Genomic DNA, 26201 nt, shown 5'->3' with positions numbered 1-26201 from the left:
GACCTAGAGGTCCTTTCCAAACCCTACCATTCTGTGGTTCTGTGATTTAGCATCTACCATTTTTGAGCAGATTTTATTATACCATTTTAAACCCCATCTTTTTACCTCTTCCCTCTGACACTGCATTTTCTGCCGTACAGGTGCCTAACGACATGATTGCACCTCACAATCCAGAAATTGCATGCTAGGAATAAAGGGCATAATGCTAAAGGACAGTCTCCAAATTAGGACCCCAGAGAGAGACTAAGGTGACCTAAACCAAATTCTCACCTCTGCTACCTGTTTGCCTGAATCACAATCCTCACAATTCAAGCAAAGACTAGAGAATCCTTAGGGCTGTTCTGGAGCTAGTCTGTGGCATGGAGATGAAAGCACGTCCGGAAATGAGTTAATGAACAGCTTCCCTCCCTGGCAGCGGAGTTCATTACTGCTTGTGGAGTGCTCTTGTGGATTATAATGTGATGGGCTACATAAGTGCCTAGATTAATTATAAACAAAAATTATCTCCTGGAAAGCCTGATGCTACTTCTTATAATTCAGGTTAAAAAACATCATACCCTCTTCTTTTCTCTCCCCCACCCAGGGTATTTTCTCTATTTATTTATTGTTTCTTTCTCCATCCACTAATCAAACTAAGGCTATGAAACTCTGCTAATAGTTTGTCTTCAAAGCTTCTTTCTTGGTTCTCATCTCCATGCTTTTTGAAGCCATGTTTCCATTTGAGAGGGCAGTCTTGCTGCATGTGCCACTCCTGTTGGCTTGAATGTTTTAAAACAAATCATTCCTAGATCATAATCGATTCTTGGCAGTTTCCAGAATAATTTATGTCTTGCTGTTCTCTTAATCTGTCACCTTTTCTACACCTGCTCAGGCTTTTCTAACAACTCCAGTCAATTCCCAAGTCAGATTGCTGTGAACCAAGAATGAAATCTTAGCTAATTTCTGAGGGCAAACCAAATGACCTGCTGCTACAAGCTTACATCCAGTGAGATGGCAAATTGTCTTTGCAGTTTTCCCACTCCATGCTTACCAAAGGAATTTTCTTCTTGCCTCAAATCACCTTTTCACTGTAAACAGACACCTTTGCCAGGTATCTAAGCTCCATTTATCAGTGCTGGATAAGGATGGCAGGAGGATTGCTGTGAATTTTGGGGAATCACATGATAGTCCTTGATCAGCCAAACCCTGGTCAATACCTGAAGTCCTCCCCCTTGTTGCAACCATTGCTGCTGGGGGGGGGGGGGGCACCTACTTTGAAAAGTCTGGTAATTCTACTGGGAGTTACAGCAGAAAAATGTGTTCATTATCAACTACATTCTGCTTCTCATGCAGATGCCATGAGGAAACAGTCTTGATTTTATCCTTCTATGATTTAGAGCGGCTAAAGAGGAAAGCTACTCTTCCCTTAAACAGATAGAATAGAATAGAATAGAATAGAATAGAATAGAATAGAATAGAATAGAATAGACCAGACCAGGTTGGAAGATACCTTAGAGACCTCCAAAACCATGACACAATTCATCCCAGTGTACCTCCTTGATGCTGAATGCCTTTGTCAGAAGTAGACAGGAATATGCTTGCTTATTATTTATTATTTGAAGATAACATTATAATGCCAGAGGTGTGCACAGTGATCACTGAGAGAACATTTCCCTGGGGGCTCAGCCCTATTGACTCTGATGCACTGCCATCCCAGCTGGTGGGAGTTGAGGTGCTTGAGCTAAAGGCATGCTTATTTCTGGGCAGGGTTAGGATCAACCCTACTTACATGTGACATGATGCAAAAAAAACCCACCCCAAAACAAAAAACAAACACCACAAAACCAAGCAAAACAAAAAAGAAGGAGAAAAATCTGTTTAGGCTGTTTCCACAAGGTGCTGTTCTGGATTTGCTTGATTTCCTAAAGCATTTATTTAATCAGATGTTCCAAATCGATATGAAAAATACCAAGTTGATGAGGTCTTAGCTTGAAAATCACCTCTGTTTAGTTAGATTCTTGAACATGATTGATCTTGATATTGTACTGAATATGTTATGATGGAAAGGGACTCTGAAGGGTCAGAGAATTCCTGGGTTCTGCCAGAAAGATAATGGTATAAGTAGGAGTTAGGTATTGGAAGTAGATGACCTCATCTTCATTTGTCTTAACACAAAGCACACCAATGCCAGTCATACCAGGCTAGGAGTTCAGCACAATGTCTCTACACCACTGGGGCACAGCTTTCAAGTTTTATCTCAATTCCTTTGATTTCTTCCCCCTTTTACTGAAGAATCCCTAATACAGGCAGCTTCCCTCATTAATCCCTTCCCTCTCCTACAATCAGTCTCTTGAGCTGTACCTGCTCATCCTGTGTGGAGCCACAAGGATGGTTGGAACACATTTTCAGTGTGCAACAGTTGGGGTTGCAAAGCTGCTGGGAAAGGAACTGTAGGACAATTCTCTTCCATCCCTAGAGAGCATGTGGGACTCTGTCAAGGTTGTTAAATACAGTCCACGTGTCCCTCCCAGCTCTTCTCCTCCATGCAAGAGAGAACACCACAGTAGGAGGAATTTGTCTGCTAAACCCACAGTAAGGAAAGGGCCAAGCAAGATGTATGCAAGAATTCCAGGGGTTTATTCATTATTTTCTTCTCAGGCATATTCTTCTAAAAAAGGGCACTGGAAAGGGCTTCATCTTTAAATAACTTCAAGAAATAGAAATGGAGAATCGAATCGAATTGAATCGAATTGAATAGACCAGACCAGACCAGGTTGGAAGAGACCTTCAAGATCATTGCGTCCAACCTATCATCCAACACTATCTAATCAACTAAACCATGGCACCAAGCACCCCAAAACAGCCCCAATGATGGCAACTCCACCACCTACCCAGGCAGCCCATTAAAATGGGCAACCACTCTATGAAGAACTTCTTCCTAACATCCAGTCTAAACCTCCCCCGGGACAGCTTGAGACTGTGTCCTCTTGTTCTGGTGCTGGTTGTTTGGTAAACTTAATTCAGCACAATTTGAGTTGAGATGGGCTTTGTTTTCCCTTTTTTTATTTTCCCCTCAAAAGCTGAAATTCTCTCTCAGCAATGGAAATTCCTCATCAATTGCAGTGTTTCTTCATATTGCAACTGATCCACAAGGTGTTGGCAAGGGGTGAGCTACACCTTTGGACTTTTCTTCTCACCTTTGTTTCCTGTCCTTTTCCCTACGGCTGCGGCGTGCTTTGTCTGAAACTGAGCTTGTACTTCCACTTAACAAGCCTGGGTGCCCTCCTTTTAGCATCCATGTGGTAGCTAACATGAAGTGCAAACCAAGATAAGACAAGACATTGGGATGTCTTTGCATGTGTGATGTTGAGATAAAATGTGGGGAGGCGGAAGGGAGATTTACAGCATTGGATGACCTGCTAACTCACATTAAAACCACTTATCTCATCTTCATGTGGATTTTTTTCCTCACTTATCCTAAAGTAGCTAATATGTAGTAAACCAGCCTTTCTTCTTTATTTTTTCTTCTCTTCAAAGCCAGGATTCCTGGACCATGGAGCGGCATTCTCTTCCCTATTACTTTATCTAGGAGGTTTATGCTATCAGCAGAGGCCCAGAAGAATGTGTGCTGAGACATCTTCAAACATCCCACACAAGCATTTGCTTAGAGGAACTAGAAGAAAACTAGTGAAAAAATGAGCACTAAAGGAATAGTGCCCTGTTGTAACCCACGGATATTTGATAACCCACAGAGAGCACTAATAATGTCACTCTTAAGATGCTTTCCCAAGTGACAAGCTGTATTATTTTTGCTCTGCCTTGGCTGTATTTTTGCCAGACTGCTCCTGTGTGCTTTTCTGAACAGAAACCAGATGAAATTCGCCTGCTTTTAGGATAATTTTCCAAGAATACAAATTGGATTCCAGTGCTGTTTGGGAACAACTCATTACAGCAGATTGTGTAATTACTGGCAAAGCAAACAGAAATCACCTTGCTAATCAACAGGGAATACAGATGGGGGAAAAAACAATTAAAGTAATCATAAGCCACCAATATTTACTTCACAGAACAAGTTTTTAATTGTCACTTAAAGACAATCCAAGGGCATAATTTAATTCAGTTCAGTTTTTAACTAGGGATAGAAAGACTGTTTCAAATTGTTCTTCTCAAACTCAAACATTATTAACTGCTTCTTAACTTCTCTGGCAGTGAAGTATTCAAAGTAGAAATCTTGCAGCAAGTGCTTTCCAGGAACTCTCTCAGAAAACACAGGATCTGTATTTTCCAAGCATTCAGTGAAAATGATGGCAAATTTAATGACTAAACATCCACAAGCAGTTCTCAAACAAGCAAACAGGAAATTTGGCAGCCAACAGGAAATTTGGAAAGCTGCTCAGTGGGGAACAGAGAGCTCTAGGTGCAAATTCAGCAGCTTCAGGCAAACACCAGAAATGTGTCATAACCATTCACAAAAGGTACGGGAGGAGTGTGAGACATATGTATTCTTTTACTTCCTTAAAAGCTCCTACAAAATCCTGTCTAGCGGACTTTTTGAATAACTCATTTCAGATGTCTGATCTCCAAATCCACTGCTGAGCCTTGCTTGCACTGGTTTTGCAGGGAGATATTCTGCTTAAAGCTTTTGGGAGGTCTTGACTCCATGGCTTTCTGGGAAAAGGGATGGAAAGAATACCAGGGGTGGTTTAGGTTGGATATTAGAAGAAAATTCTTCACTGAACTGGTTCTCAAACACTGGAACAGGCTCCCCAGGGAGGTGGTTGAATCCCCGTTCCTGGAGGTCACTAAAAGAGGCAGAGTTGTGGTGCTGAGAGACATGGTTAAGCACCAGAGGTAGAGTTAGATAATGGTTGGGCTCAAAGATAATTTCCAACCAAACTGATTCTGTGATTCTATGATTCTATCAACAATCCTTTTCCACCATGGGTCAGCTGGAGAGAAACCAGTGACGATCCTCCCCTCCTCACTACAGGATATAGCCTTAGGACCCATTGCTGCGGAGGGATGAAGGGGGAGGAGGCTGCCAGCATTTCAGCAACTGCTTAAGAAAACAGCTTTTCCCATTATCACATCTTGAAAGATGGGATAATCTTAGAATGAATTGGTGGAGAAACTCTCATCTCTGAAATCAGTAAATGACAATTAGTGAGTTTTTTAAGCCTGGATTGGGGTTAACCTTTTGGTCAATTAAATTGAACCCCAAAGCTGTAATGGAGATGATGGATCTTTAATAATGGACTTTTGTGGAGTGATGATGTTAGTGACCATTTAAGAGGATTTTTTCTGTGCATGCCACAGGCAATGAAACTTGGCTGTGACTTTTTCCTAAGCATTGCCTAATGAGTGAGGGACTTTGCATCCTTTTCTAAGAGCTTTCTCATGACAGCTTCTGTAGGGTACCAGTCTCTCCCCTCTGCCTTCAATGCACGAGCAGCAAGTGAATAAGCTGCTGACTGCAACACCTCCAGTCTTTGAATGATGCTAAACTCCAGATTGATGCTTTTCCTGAACTGACCACTACAATGGAATAATCCATCCCCTGTCAGCAGAGACAGGGACACAGCTTGGAACTAACTGGCTGAAGCTCAAAACTAGACAAGCTCAAGATAATATTTATAGGTCAGAGGAAACAATTGAAAGGAACATCAAACATGACACCAGCATGCACAAGTGGTGGAGTTTATCTGCCCCTTGTTTCAAATCCTGACTGTCTCTGTCTGTTGCGGGACACGTCTGGTTAAGAGCAGTCCTCATCAACATTCATTTTGGATGCCATGTGTCTCCATCTCTGGCCAAGTTCACACTCCTTGTTTAATCTGCTTTGTAGGAAGAGGGTTTGATTGCATGAATGCTTGGAAAATATCTGCTCTTTGCAAAAATATTTGCCTGTTCATGCTAGCAAAGAGGATTGTGCATAAACACCATTCCTGGTGGTGATACTGGTGTCTGTTTACCCTTCAGATATGCTATGGTCTCTGATTTTTCCTCATTTAAAAAGAGCTGTGCACCCAGTACCCACCACTCCAATTCATAAGCATAGAGAGGTGTGTGTGTGGGGGTACTTTTAGCAGTATATTTATTATCTGCAAGGAGGTAACACGTACAGATGTGCATTAACACTAATTGCCCTGTATATTCCAATTTCAGCAAACATGTGAGGCGTCTTTCTCCATGCCCTAAGCTGAAGTGAGCCCTGTACTTTGTGGTTTGATTACTCCTTTCTCCCTTAGAATCACAGAATCATAGAATCAGTCAGGGTTGGAAGGGACCACAAGGATCATCCAGTTCCAAACCCCCTGCCATGGGCAGGGACACCTCACACTAGACCAGGCTGGCCAGAGCCTCATCCAGCCTGGTCTTCAACACCTCCAGGGATGAGGCCCCAACCACCTTCCTGGACAACCCATTCCAGGGCTTCACCACTCTCACAGTGAAGAACTTCTTCCTCACTTCCAGCCTGAATCTCCCCACCTCCAGCTTCATTCCATTCCCCCTAGTCCTATCACTACCTCATATCCTAAGAAGTCCCTCCCCAGCCTTCAGATACTGGAAGGCCATAATAAGGTCACCTCAGAGCCTTCTTTTCTCCAGACTGAACAGCCCCAGCTCTTTCAGTCTGTCCTCCTAAAGAAATCTGTTGCAGTGTTGTTGATAGGACTGTATTGTATTGCAACGTATTTAAAAGCACTCTTTTATGGTTTTGCTACACTAGCACACTTCTTTGAGATGCAGAGAAGCCCATTATCAGAGATCATCCTTTAGGGATTCTACATCTAGCAAAAAATAGCTCTCACTTTGTGGATTACTGTGTGTTTTGCTGTTCAGGCTTTGCAAGACACAGATTTTTTTCTTTCCTAATCCACAATTGTGAGCTGAAGCCTTTGCTGTTCCACTGGCCCAAATCAGTGTCAAAGGTTTTTCACGAGGCAGGGGAAGTGCAAATAAAAATACAGTAAATTCAGCAGCATTATGCTTTTACCCCCTCTGGGTTCACTTCCCATTTAGAAATAGTGAATACTTGCAAATTTTGAGCTGGTTTTATGAATTATTCACAAGAGGGGAAAAAAAAAAAAAAGATTCTGAGTTGCATTTGTACAATGAGCGAAAACAGATGATAGATGGTTTCACATGTCCAACGAAAGAATCAACCACCACAGCTTGGAGTTTGAATACTGACACCAAACTGCTAATGAATAATTTGCAGATCAGGAATTTTTAAGTGAATAATTTCAAACAAATAAATTGGAGAAAATCAGACAAGTGGTTCATCTGCTTCCTTTGGAGGAGCTAATTCGCCCATTCACTCCCTTTCTGCCGCTCAGTTGCAGTGATTTGGTTCTCAAAGGACCAAAAAGAAAAATGTAAATTGAAGTAAGAAGTGTGCTGGAAAAAAAAAAATAAAATGTGATAGCATGTTACTCTGCCAACTCAGAGTGGCAGGGTGTGTGAGCAATAGGGTAGGAGAAGAGCATCTGTTAAACCTGCTAAAAATACAGTACCAGGTTCTCATAATCTGCATTGGGAAATGACTTTGGAGAAGAGAATGGGCATGAGGAAAAGCTTTCTTCGTTGAGAACACCAAAGGACAAGCCGTTTCCTAGGGTCATAGAATTCTTTAGACTGGAAAAGATCTTTAAGGTTGAGTCCAGCCATTAAATCAGCCAAGTGAGTCAATCAGTAACTAAAACAACTCAAGGCTGGAGCAACATTTAGGTTAGTTGGGGAGCCTGTAGAAGTAACATTGAAATGGGGGTTAGGAAAATGAATAAACAAACAAAAATCCCTCAACCCCCCTCAAGGCCAGTAAAAAGGCTCTGGGATGGATTTTCTGAGAATAAGGGGAGTCCCAAGGGCCTACAATCCCCTTTCCCCCACAATAGTGTTTTATTTGGATGTGGCGCTTGGTGCCATGGTTTAGTGGTCATGAGGTCCTGGGTGACAAGTTGGACTTGATGATCTTTGAGGTCTTTTCTAACCTTATTGATTCTATGATTCTATGATTCCTTATGAGTTCTGGATGCATGGCAGGGCTGGTGAAGCCCCTTTCACCAGTCCATCTTGGCTGCCTCTGCCTTCTGTCATTATACTCACAAACCCCACCATTAAAAGGCAAACAGGTTGGGGTTACATACTGACTTTGCATTCTTGTATAGCTCTTGTTCCAAGGGTTTTTTTAACATGGAGGACAGAATTGAACTCAGTTTTGGTTTCACTCTCTGGTATTAATTAGATGTCATGCTACATAGTATGTGTTCTTTACAAGTGTGCACCTAATTTCAAACTACTAATGAGGTAGCACAGTTCCAAACTGGTTTTAGTGCGTTAATTGTGCAAACCGTTGTTCCCATCACGAAGATCCCAACTCCTAGCTGTGGCAACATTCAGCCCTCATCCAGCCCTTCTAGTCTTCAGAAGCTCATTAAAACAACAACTCCAGTAATAAATTCCTGGAAGCCCATACAGTACTTTAGGTGAGTCCTATTAGTCCCATTTTACAGATGGAGAACCAAGGAAAGAAAAGCTGCCACTTGACATCAACCACAGCAAGCAGAGTTTGCAGGGTTGGGCTATAAGTGATGGACTGGTGCTTTCCAACTTTGTGGTCAGATAATTAAACCAGGTCTTCCTCTTCTCTTGAAGCTAATCTGTGGAAAATGAGTACCTCCCCTTTAAGAGGTTTCCACGCATGTATGAAAAGAGGAATTTATGAGCAACAATTTATGTAGCACTTCCTTTTCATAAATCAATTTATTAAAGCTCTGGAGAAGCTTCCAAAGGCTCTGATCCAGCAGTACACTTAGATGTGCCCATAACTTCAAACAAGTAAATTGTCCCATTGAAGTGCTTTCCTGGACTAGGGCCAAAGAAATTGCAGCTCTCCCCCGAGTCAAGGTTCAGATGTAAAATGGGGCAAAATAATTCATCAAAAGTTTAATAAGTTCCCCAGTCATGGCAGAGCCCTGCCAGCCTTCTGCATTAATACCTCAATTTAATAAGAAATGGTCTCAGGGAGATAATTGCCTTCTCATTGGTATACTGTGCTGAAATGTCAAACCTCTCCTGGAGCTGAGCAGCATTGTTGCTCCCTCCCTGAATTTGGCAGATCCCAGATCCAGGAAACGTGAAGCTTTGAAGGGGATACGGTACCAGCAAGACTCCTGGGGCAGGAGCTCCCTTTTATTCAGCTACTACTTTCTTTTAAGGATTATTCTCACAGGAGAATGAATCTTTGGGGTATTTCAAGGATTTGGAGTATTTTGTAAGGTTTGGGATAGTGAAATCACTTTGACAAGAGGACTATTCACACCTTTTCCTGGACTCCTTCACTGGTAAATACTTGAGAGACAGTACTGAACATACTGTTATATGCTGCTGGCAGCCTCCCGGGGAAGCTATGCCAAGGACAGCTTCTCTAATCTGCTGAAAGACTTGTGTGTCGAGGTCATGTGTGGAGCAGTCAGAGGTAACCAGACCTTGTGCTAGCTGAAAGCGTGGAATGGGATGTTAAATGCTAAAAGAAAGAGTGAGTTCCTAGGGACGAGAAGGGAATGTGACTCAAATTAGCAGGGTGACACTTCTATGTAATGACACAAAGCAGTCTTCTCCACTCCGGCACGCTGATTCCTAGGGATGCACGTTTGCATATCAAGGCCCTCTCTGAGCTTTGCCTACTAGGGTTGTTACTCAGAATCAGAGAGCTGGCTGTCATTTTGCAAACACATAGCTGACAGACTTAACAGCCCATACTTACACATTATAAAATCCAACACCAGAAGCACTATATTTCCAAAATGATACTCACATCTACAATGAGGAAGTCCAGCCAGCACCAGGCATTGGTGAAATACTTCTTGAAGCCATAAGCCACCCATTTCAGAAGCATTTCCAAGACAAAGATGTATGTGAATACTTTGTCAGCATATTCCAGCATGGTTTTTATGTTTTTTCGATCTTCAAGGTAAATATCTTCAAAAGCCTGCAAGTACAAAAGACTGATTAAAACCTTCTCCTAAGCTGTGCTGGAAGGCATGGGTGCTGCACTGCAAGTTTGCAGGGTTATTGGAGGGGATATCATGTATTGTCAGCTATTTCTGATATATTTCAATGTTATCATCAGAAAGAGTGCAAGGAAGAGATAGGTCTGTTCAGTTTACCTTCATAAAGGACACATGCATAATTATCTCTCTCCAGCCTCTACTGGCTGTATTGACTAGACAGCCTTTGAGCGTGAGAAGAGCTTAAGCACCCTAAATTTGGGAAGGTGAATCTGTGAGCAGGTTGCCACCCCAAGCTGCCCAAGGGCATGCTGCCTCAGCACCCCTTGGCTGTGCCACTGCTATTAAAGCATCTCAGATGTCAGAGGGCACAGGAGGCAGAATCTGACCCTTTTTACTCAAATAGGTCTTATTGCTAAAGGTGAAAAATTGGGTTATTAACCTATGTGTGCTATAGAGTGCTGAAGTTCCCTGGCTTCTGTTCAGCCATCACATTTCAGGTAGCTATAGCAATCTGCTTCAAGAAATGCTCATTATTATTCACTTAACAGACCAATTATGTTTTAAAGGTCAAGGTATCTATCTACCCATCTCATCTGTCTCCCTAACTGATCTAATGCAGGGCATCATCAAAGGACTTTCAGTATCTGTATCAAATACAAGCAACTTAATAACCCCTTTAAAATATTTAAGATATAAACCAATACGCCTACTAAAATAGAGAAAGTTGATCACAATTCATCTTGCACTTTCTAATGTACATCAAATAAAATGCAGGATGCTGGTGTCAGGGCTGCATAAAACATGGCCTTGTTTGGGGCTTTGAGCTCAAGCAGTGGATCTGCTTCCCCAGCTACTCTACTGACTGTCACTACACAAGCTGCTCCTGTGTTCCTGTAACCTGGATAACCCAAGACATTAGTCTGGTCCCATCATGTGAGCCAGGGACTTGGCAGAAAGAAACAGTAGTCTTTGAGAGGGTCTGTGCTAATCATTTTAATTATCTGCATGTACATATTTCAAGATCTGTAGCTACTTTCTGAAGAACTTCAAAAAAGTTAGCAAACACCCAGTGCCTGGAGATACAAGAAGTGTGTTACTTGTCACTCAAGCAGTCACAATGCTCTTTTGCCTGCCAGGGAACAGTAATTAATCTGACAAGAAAGCTTTGGCAGCCTCTGCCAAAGCTTGTCCATTTGTCCCCACACTTTAGGGTGACGTTTGCGCTGCAACTCAAGCTCCTATCTTGCCTTCAAAAATGATATTTCAAGGGTGTGAAAGAGCTGTTGGAGAAAGCCACAGAAAACAATACACAGAGACTGGAGTTTATCAACTCTTGTAGGGGATCACTCACTTTGTCAGATGACTTGCTGTACTTTGCAATTACTGCAAAAATAACAACAAACTATTTAAAGTGGTTTCCTCCTCTCCCTCCTTTGCTCTCCCTATTTTCTACTAACCTGTCAAAAAGTACATTGTGTTTTGTCTACTGGAAGCACACTGTGAGTCAGGAAGCAGCTTAATAAGGGATGAAAAATATGCTGCCTGAATGCCTCAGGTGCACTGTACTTCTGCACGAGCTATGAATACTACCCAGATGACAAAACTTTGGTGCTTTGCATTTTTTTTTCCTGGTGACAAGGGATGAAATCTTTGCAATATAAAGTATCATTAAAGCTATTTCTTCTGCTTTGCTTTGTGTGTTACACAAAAGAGAAGAGTTAAAACAGAATACCTGCAGTGTTATCCACAACTGCTATTAAAACACAGGCTCCTGGGTTGGGTGCTTATCACTTAAATGCCCAAGAAAGGGGTTTGGATCCCTTGCAGTAAGCTCTAGATATATTTGGACGGTTTAACTACTACACACAAACACATCCTGGCTTTTAAATTTCCTTTAAAACTTAGCATGTCCCAGGGATATAACCTGATGAGCTCAGGTTTTGGAAGAGCTCACCCTAAAATAACAGAAGACAAAAGCTGGGTGTTGCCTTCAACGTCCCCAGCTCGAACACTGAAGCGCGGCGCCGGTACGTGACAGAGCGCAGCACAATTTGCCCTTCTACAGAGTCGGCATTGGTTAAATTGAAAATCACAAAGAAAGAGTAAATGAATGCACACAGTGGAAATTAAATGAGATTTAGACTGCAGTGCTCAGGATCTAAGGCACTTTTAATTACACATGTAAGGAAGTGTATTTATCTAAAGTGCATTATAGCAGGCGACATGCCCCCTTTAAAACGTGTTAAAAAATTAACATGCTGATTCTCAAGCTGCTGCAGAAACTGTCAGAACCCGTTGATTTCAGCAAAGCTATGACAGCATTCAGCAGTCTGCTGTTTACCCAAGTTTTTCAGCCTCATACTTCTCCTAACAAAATAACATAAAATCCCCTGGGTGAAATTTCAGCCCATTCCTGGTGGACCAGGAGAACAGCCCAGTCCTTTCCTTTTTCGCATCAACATTTGTGTATTTCCACCTTCTTGTGTCCCTGGAGAGAGTTTCTTTAAACTACATAAACACAGCACTTCTGTGTTCTCCTCTTTTTTTTTTTTAGGCCACTGATAATTTGTGTTTCTCTCCTCTGGAGTTTCTTCAATTAGCCCATGTCTTTCCCAAAGTACAATGCCCAGAGCTGAAGCTAGTGCTCCAGCTGAGGCCTCCTTGATGCCAACTGGAGTGGAAGAGCATGCTTATTTACACAGCCCAGTGGGGTGTTCAGCTTTGGTGTGGTGCTGTGATGTAGTTTATCTATCTTCTTTGTTGCCTGTTCACTCTCCAGCTCTATTTAGTAAATCTTACCAGTCATCCTGCATTGTACCTTTCTGCTTGTGATTATTGCTGATGAGGTGAAGCAGGCACCTTTCTAAGGTGATGTTCCTCTTACTATTTAAGGCAGATACATCTTCTTGGCTGAAGTTACTCCTGACCTCCAGAAATGTAGGTATAACCTGTCCAAACAGATCACTGACTGCAAATTCAGTAGGTGTATTTCTTACTCCATTACGGAGGAGAAACTCAGCAAGCACCAGATCGATGCCTGGAGAACCTTTGCTCTACACTCAGATGAAAACTTGGGATAAATCCTTCAATGACATTTCTGACATGTAAATGAGCAACTTAAACACATGCTGCCATCGCTAGGAAGAGCTCAGAGGGCTCTATACAGAGAAGATAAACCTAGTACACAGGGGGATCTCAGGAAGAGAGAATCCCTTATCAGGGCAATGACCACCTAGCCTCCATGTATACACATGCATTCAGATGCCAACAGGAGCTATCTGTGCAGGGTTTAAGCTAAGGTGTATTCAAAACATGACAGACACCCAAAAGCTCCATGAGTAGCACTGGTTCAGTGCTCTTTATATATTTTATGACCTTGCTTTGCTGATTGCAAAACATGCTTAAAAAAAAAAAAAGGAAAAGAAAAAAGGAAAAAGGCATCCCTGGAGCATAATACAAGCCTCCAGATGGGAACTGCTATGGAGCACTTATGGGATGCCAAAGTAGTAACTCTATGATACTTCTGTGCAGACTTCCTTAAGGATTTGCTTTGCAAAACATGTCCATGTCATGACTTTATAACAGGAGAAAGTTCTCCACCATATAGTAAAGTCAGGTGAAAGAATAGAATAGAATAGAATAGAATAGAATAGAATAGAATAGAACAGAACAGAATAGAATTAACCAGGTTGGAAGAGATCTTTGAGATCATCGAGTCCAACCTATCACTCAACACTATCTAATCAACAAAAACCATGGCACCAAGCACCCCATCCAGTCTCTTCCTAAACACCTCCAGTGATGGTGACTCCACCACCTCCCTGGGCAGCACATTCCAATGGGCAATCTCTCTTTCTGGGAAGAACTTTCTCCTCACCTCCAGCCTAAACCTCCCCTGGCACAGCTTGAGACTGTGTCCTCTTGTTCTGGTGCTGGTTGCCTGGGAGAAGAGACCAGCCCCCACCTGGCTGCAACCTCTTTTCAGGTAGTTGTAGACAGCAATAAGGTCTCCCCTGAGCCTTCTCTCTCCAGGCTAATCAACCCCATCTCCCTCAGCCTCTCCTCATAGGGCTGTGCTCCAAACCCCTCCCCAGCTTTGTTGCCCTTCTCTGGACACATTCCAGCAACTCAACATCTTTCCTAAATTGAGGGGCCCAGAACTGGACACAGGACTCAAGGTGTGATCTAACCAGTGCAGTGCACAGGGGCAGAATCACCTCCCTGCTCTTGCTGGCCACACTGTTCCTGATGCAGGCCAGGATGCCATTGGCCTTCTTGGCCACCTGGGCACACTGCTGGCCCATGTTCAACCTACTATCAACCAGTACTCCCAGGTCCCTTTCTGCCTGGCTGCTCTCCAGCCTCTCTGACCCCAGCTGGAGATTAGTAATGGCTCATAAAATCGTAGAGACAGGTAACTGGAGAGGAGTTTTTCTGAGACCCATGTCCTCTTTCGACCAGCCAGGAAATCCTGTTCCATTTACCAGGGCTCCACTGCTGAGCAGGATCATGAATATGATGAAAGTTTCAAACCAGTTGTGCTCGACGATTCTGTAGCAGGTTTTCCGCAGCCGCCACCAAATTTTGCCTGGAAATTTTGTGATGTCCACAGAGCAGCACGGGAAGAATCGTACACAAACTGAAAAGGAGCAAAACAAAAGCAAAGCAGTTGTGAGAGAAAAAAAAAAGGGTCTTTAATTCCTAAACTGTAATAAGGAGGTGCTAAACATTGCTAAACAAGGTTTCTTGTAACAGTAAACTGGCTCCATGGAACATCTCCTGCCTTGTTTTCATCACCAGCCTCTTCTGCTCTGCCTTTCAGTTCTCCCTCTCACTCATCTATTAAAAAAACCCATTCAAAATCACTTCAAATGTGCCCCAGTGATTTCTACCAATGATTTTTCTGATACAGAATATATTGGTCATGAGTCACCAGCGCAATAGGTCAATCATATTTGTGTTAACGGGGCTCTGCCAGTGGTCCTGATCAGGAACTAATGACTCTATCAGGGTATTACCGACAGCTTCCACATCCTTTTGAATGGAGAAAGGATATTTTCTTGGGACTGTTGATACCACTAGAACTACTGATGCAATTTGATGAAAGGGAGATGAGGGGAGGAAGCGCTACAGAAGAGACTCAGCAAAAGCAGGAGCAGATTTTGATCTCTTGGACTCTCATGAGCGTATCAAGGCATTAGAACAACTTCACAAATATATTTAGGGAGTTAAATCACCTTTGATGTCAGCAGAAATTTAGATACCCAGTCCACAGCAGGTTCTCCAGTGCTCCATAGCACTTTCTGACCTCAGTGACAAACAGTGTGTGACAGTTAAGTATTGTGGTCACAATGGGCACCACACCAGGATTTCAGGTAGGCAAAACCATGGCCATTTTTAGTTTCCTTAGCAACATTTGTTATAGAAAAGGATATGGTCACTGGTAATGGACAGATCCATGTCTCCTATTTAATAAAACACCTTGTGCATTGCCTTGTGCTGGGTAAGAGCTTAGTATTTTGTGAGAGGATATCCTGGTAGGTAGGACTTGTCCTTTTCCAGGCTGGCTGTTCAGCCTTATGTCAGATAGTTTGACTCAAATTCCATAACATTTCCTCATGTGAAGGACCCTCAGGTTTTTACCCTGCATTTAATCCATGTGTTGTATAGAAAGAGACTTGTCTAGAGAGACTTATCAGAATCATCATGAGAAAAAACAGCAGCACAGGCCTATTGCCTCTATAGCTGAAAGGTGGCCAAGGTCCCTGCCATGTCTGGAAGCACACAACAACTGCTTGGAAGTGACAAGGGAGGACATCTCACTATGGTGATGTTATGCAATGTTATTGCATGTAGAAATAATCTTTAAGCAAGGAAGCTTAGGAAGGAAAGAGGGTGAGTGCCAAGGTTATGAAGACAGCAGATGCTGCTAATTCAAGATGGCATAACTGAGGTGCTTGAGCCGCATGTGATATGCAAGGAGATCAAGTGCAACTCTTGGGATGCCAGGATTCCCAAGCAGCTGGAAGTGGGGCTATTCTGGCAGCAGACTCTGCCAGGAGGAGAAGAGCTGCTGAAACTGCTGTGGTCCTCCCAGTATTTTCTGTAAATCTTTAATATCCCAGATCCCTGCTATGTTTCATACATGAACCACTCCCAGAGCTCCCTTTTGCCTCACATATCTGAGATTTTGGTTAGGGGTAGGCTTTTGGCTGTGTGAAGTTTTGGTATGAGTATAGCAGGACAGTAAACCATTTATGCAAAGGTAATGGGATAGTGATGGAAGTAACTACCTGTCCTCTAAATGCCTGCATCACAGAGACCCACACCACTACCAGCATCCCTGAGCTAAGATACTCACATAGCAGTTCTGCCTAAAGATGCCCATGTAGTATAATCCCACCAGCATCACATGACAGAGGGGGCTACTAGCTGCATCTCTTAGCAGTGCTGCTGGAAAAACTCTTTACACCACTTCTCCCCCTACAACCTGTATTGTCATCACCATCTTTTGGGTGGCTGGTCCACACTCAGCACAGTTATGCAAATGCACTGGTCACCTGATGGTCAATCCTACTTTGTATCAGGAACACCAAAGACTTAGATTTATCACTGATCAAGTGAACAGCCTAATGAGCAAGTTGTTCACTACGTTAAGTATGGATTTCTCATGTTTAAGCAAAAATCCCCCATTATACTGAAAGTAATCATTGCTTCTAGCAGAATAAACTTTCCATGAGCCTACCTGGTTCCCATACACAGTTTCAATTAGGAAAAAAAAAAAATCAGCTTTTTTTCCCCCCCACAACTATAAACATTTGTCCAGAAACTTTCCCTTCTTTTCTCCTAAGTTACTTCCTAGATGAATACTCAGCTTTTCAGTCTCTTAGACAAATGCCTAGGCTCAGCTAGTAACAGGCATGGCATGCTCTCTCATGCTCTCACAGCCTAGAAATGCTCTGTAAGTATTGTTGGAAAAGGTTAGGATCTTCCAGGAAGTGGTTTTTCCCACTGGAAGACAGTTGGATGAATCATTCTCTGGAGGAGTCTGCCTCTGTCTTTTCACTACACGGGGAGCCTACATCATTACCTGAGCACAGCTAAAATTAGTGGATCACCTTCAAATTAAATACTAATGAGCAGAGCACCGTGAGTCCCAAAGTCACTTCATTTATGATGGAAAATACCTACAAAAGGGTAAAAACAGGCTGACTCAGTCAGCTTTCATCTAATAATCTACATATACAGAGAGGTATTTTTAAAGACAGAAAGCTAGCTAGGACCAGTATTAATTTTTCCCTTTCCACCCCCCCCCCCCCCCCCCCCCATGCTTTTGGATGGCTTTCATGCAATTCCAGTCTAAAAAAAAATGAAAAAAGTCCTAGTTACTGACAGTAATACCTTGAAAAATCCAAAATAGCTTCTCAGATGAGTCAGCCCAAAATCACAGTGCTATTAAATCCTATGCTTTTGACTGGGCCCAATTCAGAAATGTTTAGACCAGATTCTGATACAATTACTAATGTCAAGTAGCACTCCCATGAAAAATTATGCTGGCTGCAATTCAGATGAAATGCTATTTTTAACCATTTATAAATCAACCAGAAAAAAAAAAAGGTAAAGTGGAAAGAAAGAGAAAAGTGATCAGAAACAGATCTTTTCACCAGTTAGTGAACTTCTAGTTCCATTTCAGTATTCCTAAGGTTGGAAGGGACCTCAAAGATCATCGAGTCCAACCTGTCACCCCAGACCTCGTGACTAGAGTAGGGAGGACACTACTGCCCACTGCAGGCTTTGAACTCACAACCTTCCCATTAAGGGTCTGATGCACTACCAACTGAGCCACTTGCATCCGACAACCACTTTTCAGAACTTCTGATTTCCCTCTGAATGTTATTACATACCCGTGCTTTCTGGACTCTCCTACTGCTGATAGCCTATTGTTCTGCTGACCTTGACTCAAGCTTAAATGATGAATTAGAAACTTAGAATAGAATAGAATAGAATTAACCAGGTTGGAAGAGATCTTTGAGATTGAGTCCAACCTATCATCCAACACGATCTAATCATCTAAACCACGGCAGCAAGCGCCCCATCCAGTCTCTTCCTAAACACCTCCAGTGATGGTGACTCCACCACCTCCCTGGGCAGCACATTCCAATGGCCAATCACTCTTTCTATGAAGAACTTACAGAATCATGGAATCATAGAATCAACAAGGTTGGAAAAGACCTCAAAGATCATCAAGTCCAACCTGTCAACCAAAACCTCATGACTACTGACCATGGCACCAAGTGCCACATCCAATCCCCTCTTGAACACCTCCCTAAACCTCCCCTGGTGCAGCTTGAGACTATGTCCTTCACATAACCCAACAAAGGAAGCTTGGTCAGGATACTGATAGCTTTTCTGTTTGTTTTTTTTCCCCATCTTTGTGAAATCAAAATGTCAAAAGCATTCGAACATTTTTAAGGCATAACCTGGTGAGGGTCTGAGCAATCATAATTCCAGCTGGCTTCTCTTAACAATGCAGGTGGGCAGCAGAGCCCAGATTTCAGGTTTTGAAAGCTACTTTATCCATATGCAGAAGACTTCATTAACACTTTTTAGCACAGCAAGTGTTAAGGCAGGAATAAACACTTTGGCATTTCTTGTAACAGCATTACTCATACTGCCTTGTCTAATGGATTTGTGCTATCCCCCTGAAATCAATGCTGACAGGGAACAGGGTGTGCAGAAGAAGCAGACCACCCTGAGAATTAGTTAGGACTAAATTAATATTGGGCTACAGTTGTTGTTGTGGAGGTTTTTTATTATTTTGTGGGTTTGGGGTTTTCTTTAGGTTTTTTTTTTGAGAGGCATGGTAATTTATATCGGGCTACATTTCCACAGTGGCCTTTTGAGTAGCAGGTTCCTACTCTACAGAAACACAGAGCACCGGAAAAAGCCTCCCTTGAAGGGTCAGGTTAGCTGCTGGTACATCAGCAAAGCTGCACTGAGCTGCATCAGTGGTCAATGTGCCCAAGAACAACGTCGTGTCTTCAATTCACATTTGAACATTACATACCACCTCTCAGGAAACAGACAGTCATTTACCAAGGAACCTTTCCAGATCCATCAGTGTACCATATGATTTACTCTTAGGCTTTTATAACATGTAATTGTTCCCTTCAGTCATTGGCAGATCCTATAGCACAATCACAAACTGCAGATGGAAATGTGTCTTAAACTTCAGTCTCCACTGCAGATGTGACAGAGAAAGCTCTTGCTTAAGCATCTGCCACAATGATAAACAAGTTACTGAAAAAAACCCAAAGCCACAACAAACAGGCAGGGGGAATTTAATTTACAATGCATTTTGTGTAAATATTCCTTTGGTTCCCACATTCACGTTTTCTAGCCTGGTGCATTATAATCATGGAGCTGTTAGACCTGATTGCATTAGCTTAGTGCTCTGGGGGAAAATAAAAAGTCTCTCTAAATGTGGGGGCTATGCTGTAAAAACTTGCTCCTGCACCCATGACAGCTAAGACTACTGATTTCAGGCTTATGAGTGAAGACTGCGAATCCACTGCTTCTTCACACCAATATGTACATTTAAATTTATGTAACATTAATAGATATGTTTTGGATGCATTGGGCTGCTGATTCTCTTCAACAAACCGAGAACAGCAGCTCTATACTGTTGTCCATTAACCCTGGTACCTTGTGTTCAAATCACAGTAATTTTGTTACTATCTTTACAAAGGAGATCCCAGTTATTGGGATGTTCTTCTTTAGAACTAGGGGGAATGGAATGAAGCTGGAGGTGGGGAGATTCAGGCTAGATGTGAGGAGAAGGTTCTTCACCATGAGAGTGGTGAGACCCTGGAATGGGTTGTCCAGGGAGGTAGTCGAGGCCCCGTCCCTGGGGGTGTTTAAGACCAGGCTGGATGAGGCTCTGTCCAGCCTGATCTAGTGTGGGGTGTCCCTGCCCATGGCAGGGGGGTTGGAACTAGATGATCTGTGTGGTCCCTTCCAACCCTGAATGAAACTATGAAACTATAAGAACAACAAAATATTTTGCTTAGCTTTGAATGCTGGTTATAGCATTGCTTGGTTTGACACATGGAAAATACAGCCTCCTCAGCATAAACTCCAGCAGGCAGGTATTTCGTAACACGGTTTTAATACATGTATATCTGCCAAGCTGGGTTTCTAATGACTGCTCTGGCTAGCTGAGCACGTTAAGCTCAAGGTTAGGAGAAAGTTCCTCACAGAAGAGAGTTGTTAGCCATTGGAATGGGCTGCCCAGGGAGGTGGTGCAGTCACTGTCCCTGGAGGTGTTCAAAAAGAACTGGCTGTGGCACTTGAAGCCATGGTTTAGTAGTCCTGAGGTCTGGGGTGACAGGTTGGAGTTGATGATCTTTGAGGTCTTTTCCAACCTTATTGATTCTATGATTTTTAAACATGAAAGCAAGCCTAGCTGTAGTCCTATTGCAAGACTAGAGCTGTCTCTCCATGCTGGTGGAAACATGATTTCCTTATTTCACCCCTTTCTCGTGTTCTGGCCCCACCAAGCCTCTGGTGTGCATGGCTGGGGTTAATATTTGGCATCTCTAGAGCTGACACGGAAGAGATTTGCCATCACTGTCTCCAGCATTTGAGTATGAGACACCTGTAGAGACTGGAGTCTTTCCTTATGTATTACAACCGTGTGCTGCCAAGAGAGCATCTGATAAAGCCAGTCTGCCAGGTGTTTTTGCTCTTTCAAGACCTTTACAATGGTACATTTCTTGTTCATCTCCTCAAAACTTGTTCCCTTGGAGGTCACAATAAATGACGATGCAACGCCTTGAAGGGAAGGCAGTGGGCAGCCTGGTCTCTGCCAATGCCATCCCTGCTTTGAAATCTAGAGATCCTGTCTAACCTGAATTAATTTAATTCTTTACATGCTATGGGACTGCAAGAATCTTATGATATCTGAAAATTGTATGCAACAACATACTAACATGGCCTTCCTGATGGAAAAAACACGCTGTATCCCGGGTGTTTTGGTAAGAGGAAAGAGATACTTGGGTTTGTTCCAGGTTGTTTTGTGTTTTTGTGTTTTTTTCCCCCCTAGGATGACAACACATTTTGCTGGGCTTGGTTTGGTTTCCTTTTAAACATCATCCCATGGTGGTCCCTTATAGCTCAATTCAGACGTGCTCGGTTTCAACAGCCTGGGTTTGCTCCTCTTTGTTTGTTCATTTCTAAACAGCCGCTAACTGTGGTTAGAGAGGGCGGAACACAGATCCCACCCCATCAGAGGAGCTTCCCTAGCACATTGCCTTTTCCAGCTGCGATAATTGCTCCCATATGGTCACATGAAGATCTAGTTTTGGGTGCCCTTGGTGTCACGAGTTGAGACCAAGCGCGTGTAGAGCAAGGTAGCTCATTCTTGCGTGACCATCCGATGATACTCGCTTGAAACCTTTGCCAGCGGGCAGCGGACGGGGAATCACGCTCAAGGACTTGGTGAAAACTTTCTCCTATTAGGGTCTGGGAGAGAGGAGTGTGCTGGGGCCAGGGGGGCTCTCTTTGGATGACCTTCTGTGAGACACAGAAGATAATGTCCAAACAGATAGCAATTTTTGATGCAGAGAACACATACCAATGGAGGTAACAGGACTGGAGTGTTGCAAGGCATCCCTGGGGAAAAAATACCTAAACAGCTGGCATTGCCTAGATGTTGCTTTCCCATCAACTGGCAACAAGAATGGTCTCTTCATTTCTATCAGGTCTTTCCCAGCAATACTTGGTAGCTGACAGAGCTGTGACCCTACCTTGGCTTCGCATTTCCTAACCCAAGAATATTCCCCATTGACCCTAATCAAATCTATTTTGAGATGATAACGAATTAACAAGTCTCCCCATGAAAAAATGACCTATGGCTTATCTGGGTCACCCAACTCCGGGAAAACTGTGACCTCAGCAACTTCCAGCAACTATTTCAAGAACATGCATTATCTCCATTGCCTTTGTTATCTAAAAAAGGGGGCTGAATTTGGAACATATTTGTTCAGGACGTAACCTATGCTGGATGTGTTTAGAAATGTCATAGTTTGAATTTAGAGAGCTGGTCAGCTTACACAGTAAGAACTTAACCCGTCCCATCCTGCTCTCCCTCTCCATCTCACCTAATCTCCCTCTTTCACAAATACTAGCTGGTCATTCTCCCAGAAAGAGAAAAGAGTCTTGCATCTCTTTATTACAAGACAGTAAAGGCCTTTCTAGATTATTTTGGCCAATCAATATTTCCATTTTAGTACTTTATAACCATGTGATATCTTAGGTAACTAGACTGCTTGTTTGCTTGCTTCCTATCTAGACTGAAAGGATAACTGCATGAAGTTTAATTGCAATGCTAAATCTGAGTAAAAATATTGGAAATTATTTAATAGAAGATTATAGGAAAATATTTTGTTCCTTGTCATAAGCTACAACAACTGTTACTGCCATTGCAGTAAGAATCCTTTGGACTTTCAGTTTACTGCATTTTCACTTGAAATTTTATGAGTGGACGTTCATGTGTGGAGTTTATACACTTTTGCCAAATCCATGAGGAATGTGATCACACTTAGCCTACATGGTAGCCTCTGAAAAATCTGCATATGCTCCACACAGGAAAGCAGAGTAGATATATTGGGGAGGATATCACCTCTAACCGCACCCACAGCCCCCTCCCAGACACTTTGCACTGGGCCAAGGGCTAGGAGTAGGTTATCCTTCAATTCCCTTTCAGAGTTCAATGCTCTGCTGGCTGTTCTCTGGGTAAAGAGGCAAATGCTCTGACTTGTTGGACTGGTGACAAACTAGGAGAGAGGAAGATCAAAGGACAAGCAGCAAGAGCAAGGATGCTCAGGGTGAAGGGAGCAGAAACTTGAATGTCACCCAGCACAAACTTGGGGCTCAGCCTGCAATATCTTCATTCCTTCATTTCTCTACTTCCAGGTTGACAAGCAGGCTTCAATGGTACCATAATGCTTCCAGTGAGCCACCTAAAAGTGTACCATTTGCTACCCAGTGTCCCATTGTCAGCAGTGGAGAAAATCTGACAATCTGTTCCTGCACAATGGAGTTTCAGGTTATTTTAAGAACCAGCAAACTGCAGAGTGGTACTGCTCTGAGAATGAATCAGGGCTGGGCACGGAAAGAAGTGATAGGGTGTGTGTTGGACACCTTAATTCTTATGAAAACAGGAATGTGATGATGGCCAACCATGGTTTCCAAATTTGTAAATCAACACCTGACTAGCCCTGGTTTTCTAGCACAGGCTTGTTTCAGCATTTATAATGCAATTTATCCCTTTGCTCTGTACAACAGAGATTGCTATTCACCAGCCTCATTAAGAAATATATAGTGAAAGAATGAAAGCACCATATCTATTTTCTGACTGCTAGTGTATGGGCCAGAATAGTTACACCATGCTTTCTTCCATAACTGCATTAATTTTTGGCTACTGCTTTTGAGCAGAGCTGCCAAAACAATGTTTAGATCCTAGGGACATTTGTAAGCCCTGCAGGGCTCCCTTACCTCATTCAATCATCTTTCTCACAGATATAGAGATGCACATTTTTGCTGACTTCAGGGGCATCCAAATACCCAGCAAATCATCTCTGTCTGATCCCATCTGAGCAGTTCTGGTTTTATTTAAAGTAATTCTTGAATTTTCAAGGGAATACACTAACATTCAGCTAACTTTTCCTAACCCAGTTTTAAAGGAAAATGAGGATTCTGAGATAGTATTTGGAATGAAACTCATCCTGAAGAGAAATAGCTTAAGATATTATTTACTTTATAGATTTCCTTTAAAATAGGTCTTCTGTTGCAGCTGGGTTTTGAAGAAGGCAACTGTTAAATTTGTAACAAAATGATGCTGCAATTAACTATTAAGAGAGTTATGTAAATGGGAATTGTTGTTATCTAAAATGATTAAGTAAAATAGCATTTACATACCACATCCTGGTCAGATGAATATTACTAGACATGATAATTTTAACACCCTTTAAAATAAATGGAAAAGAGTCCCTGGGACTCATGAACTCTTCAGGCAGTTTCTGCTACCTACCTACCTACACTTAAGCAACAGAAACATCCTGATCTGGTCAGTTCTCCACACATATTGGAAGGCAAAAATCTCCATTGGCCAAGTTAGAAAACCCAACATTTAAAAAAACTCAAACCCTTTATTGCACAAATCATGATTAGAAGAATCTGAGCACTTAGAAGCTGCACAGTCATTTAGAGCATGCTTTTGGCTTATCTCACCTTGGAAGTTCAAATGCTAATGAAAACAAGTGATTTTTGAGGGTTGAGAAATTAAGTGCAGCCAGAACAATGCAGTGTAAAGGTGGAGAGATGCTCACTAAGAGAAGAGAAAGTTTCTTGCCACAGCATTGCAGTGAAATACGCAGGCCCTTACCTTCCGGGAAGCAATCTTCAGGCTCCATCAGCTCCTCAGCAAACTCAGGGATCTGCTCCAGCAGTTCTGCAGGATTTGTCAAATCCACTGTGCTGCCTTCAGAAAGACTGATTTCATCAAGCTTGTTGTCAGCGAGAGCAAAGATGAGGAAAACAAATTGATCAGTTGCCCCAGAGGAAGTAGCTGAGTTTTTGTTCTACTAAGCAATATCCCAGCTAAAGCCACCACAACAGAGACATTGCCATGCACTTCACATGGTGCCCGTCCTCAGGTAACAGCTCTGCCTACGCTGCAGTGAGCTAACAGTTGACTCATCAACAAGAACAACAACAACAAGTTAACACACAGAACTTACTTTTAAAGAGAAAGGGAAACAAATCATAGAAAGGTAGTGAACAACCATTGAGTATTAATGGTAGGTGGAAGCTTGGAATGATGGAACTGTTCGTGATTTTAAGGCTTGTACATACCAGAGGCTCACACCTTCAAATTGCAGGGGCTGGGAGGAGCACAGTATTGGAACATAGTTCCTAAAATGCTGAAGGATGAATCTGGTGAGTTGTGATGGGTTTCTGTCTCTGGGGCCTCATTCCTGAGACCCCCCACCCACCTCTTATGGGTGAAGTGTGCACCTTGGCAGTCAGGACCATGCTCTGGTCTCTGCTGCCACAGCTTCTCCTCCAAGATGGGCAGAAATCACTCTACCACCAGGAAGCAGTCACACGAAGCTACAGGCACACACATGGGAGAGGGCTCTTCCACCTGCCTCATCTTGGGCTTGCTCCCACCACACGATGTGGTCCCTTGCTTCTTGGTCCCACACTTCTGACCTCAAGGTGATGTAGGAGGAGGGACACATGGCTTTTAAAAGCCTTTCAGAATCTCTATCACATGCCTGAAATATTTGACATCACCAGCTTAGGCATGTTGTATAAATTCAGTGTTTCTCAAATCCTCCTTTGCAAAATGGGGACAAGACTATTCCCTCTCCCTGAAGCATTGGTTGTCTTATCTATTTAGAGCAGGAAGTCTCAAGTAGACCTGAGTCAAAATTTCTAGGGAATACAGTATTTTAGAAAACTGTTTTAGAGGCTGGATTTGCTCCTAAAAGAGGTAAGATACCTGATTAGATGTCACCCAAATATGAAACAGAAATTTCATTTCAGGTTGAAACTTTCTTTTCACAGATTCAAAATGCTTTCTTCAGGAGAAAGCAGGATCTCTTTCCCACATTTTATTTTACCATTCAAAAGAAAACTTTCCTACTTTGTGCTAATGCAAAATTCATTTTACTTGATTGTTCAGGCCACTAAGGTGAAGGATCCAAGAAGTGCCCAACCCTGCTCACTCTTTTTATTATGCTATTTTTTTCTGGCTGCATTAGAGCAACATCAAAGCTGGTATTTTCCATGGGTCACATCGATGCAAACTGGCTACAAGCAGGAGTCAGGAGAAGTGGATTATTTGTTAACTGTCTTCTTTAGCTGAGTACCTACTGAAATTGTTGTGTGCTTCATCTTGCAATACTATTGTCTCAATACAAGAATACTTACTCAGGGTTTTAAACAACCTATGAGGTAGTTATATGGGAGATGGCACGTAAGTATTATTTTCATGAAGATGATGGTGATGGAGTTAGAGAATAGCTACAGCTCTAGATATCTATTATTAATGTGAAAATGGGCCCTCACTTTTCCAGTATACACAGTCAATGCAAAATTTATAGCTGAATTCAGAGAAATGCTGAAGCTGGGGTAAAA

At 42.6% G+C, this 26201-nt stretch overlaps 1 protein-coding gene across 2 annotated transcripts in view; it reads right to left on the bottom strand.

Moving 5' to 3' along the window:
• Positions 1 to 26201, bottom strand: part of LOC137444863 (sodium channel protein type 5 subunit alpha-like) — a 227243-nt gene that overhangs the window by 30979 nt on the left and 170063 nt on the right. For both annotated transcript variants that reach the window (XM_068145943.1, XM_068145942.1), the window contains 3 exons: positions 24442 to 24562; positions 14480 to 14634; positions 9800 to 9973 (listed from right to left, as the gene is read on the bottom strand). In XM_068145943.1, coding sequence (XP_068002044.1) covers positions 9800 to 9973; positions 14480 to 14634; positions 24442 to 24562 — 450 coding nt within the window. The remainder of the gene's footprint in view (positions 1 to 9799; positions 9974 to 14479; positions 14635 to 24441; positions 24563 to 26201) is intronic.

The sequence above is a fragment of the Melanerpes formicivorus genome, unplaced genomic scaffold, assembly GCF_026170545.1.
Source record: "Melanerpes formicivorus ecotype bairdi unplaced genomic scaffold, bMelFor1.0.p_v2 SCAF_13, whole genome shotgun sequence".
Lineage (NCBI taxonomy): Eukaryota > Metazoa > Chordata > Aves > Piciformes > Picidae > Melanerpes > Melanerpes formicivorus.
Note: the sequence above shows the minus strand (reverse complement) of the source record. Positions and strands in the feature narration are given on the sequence as shown.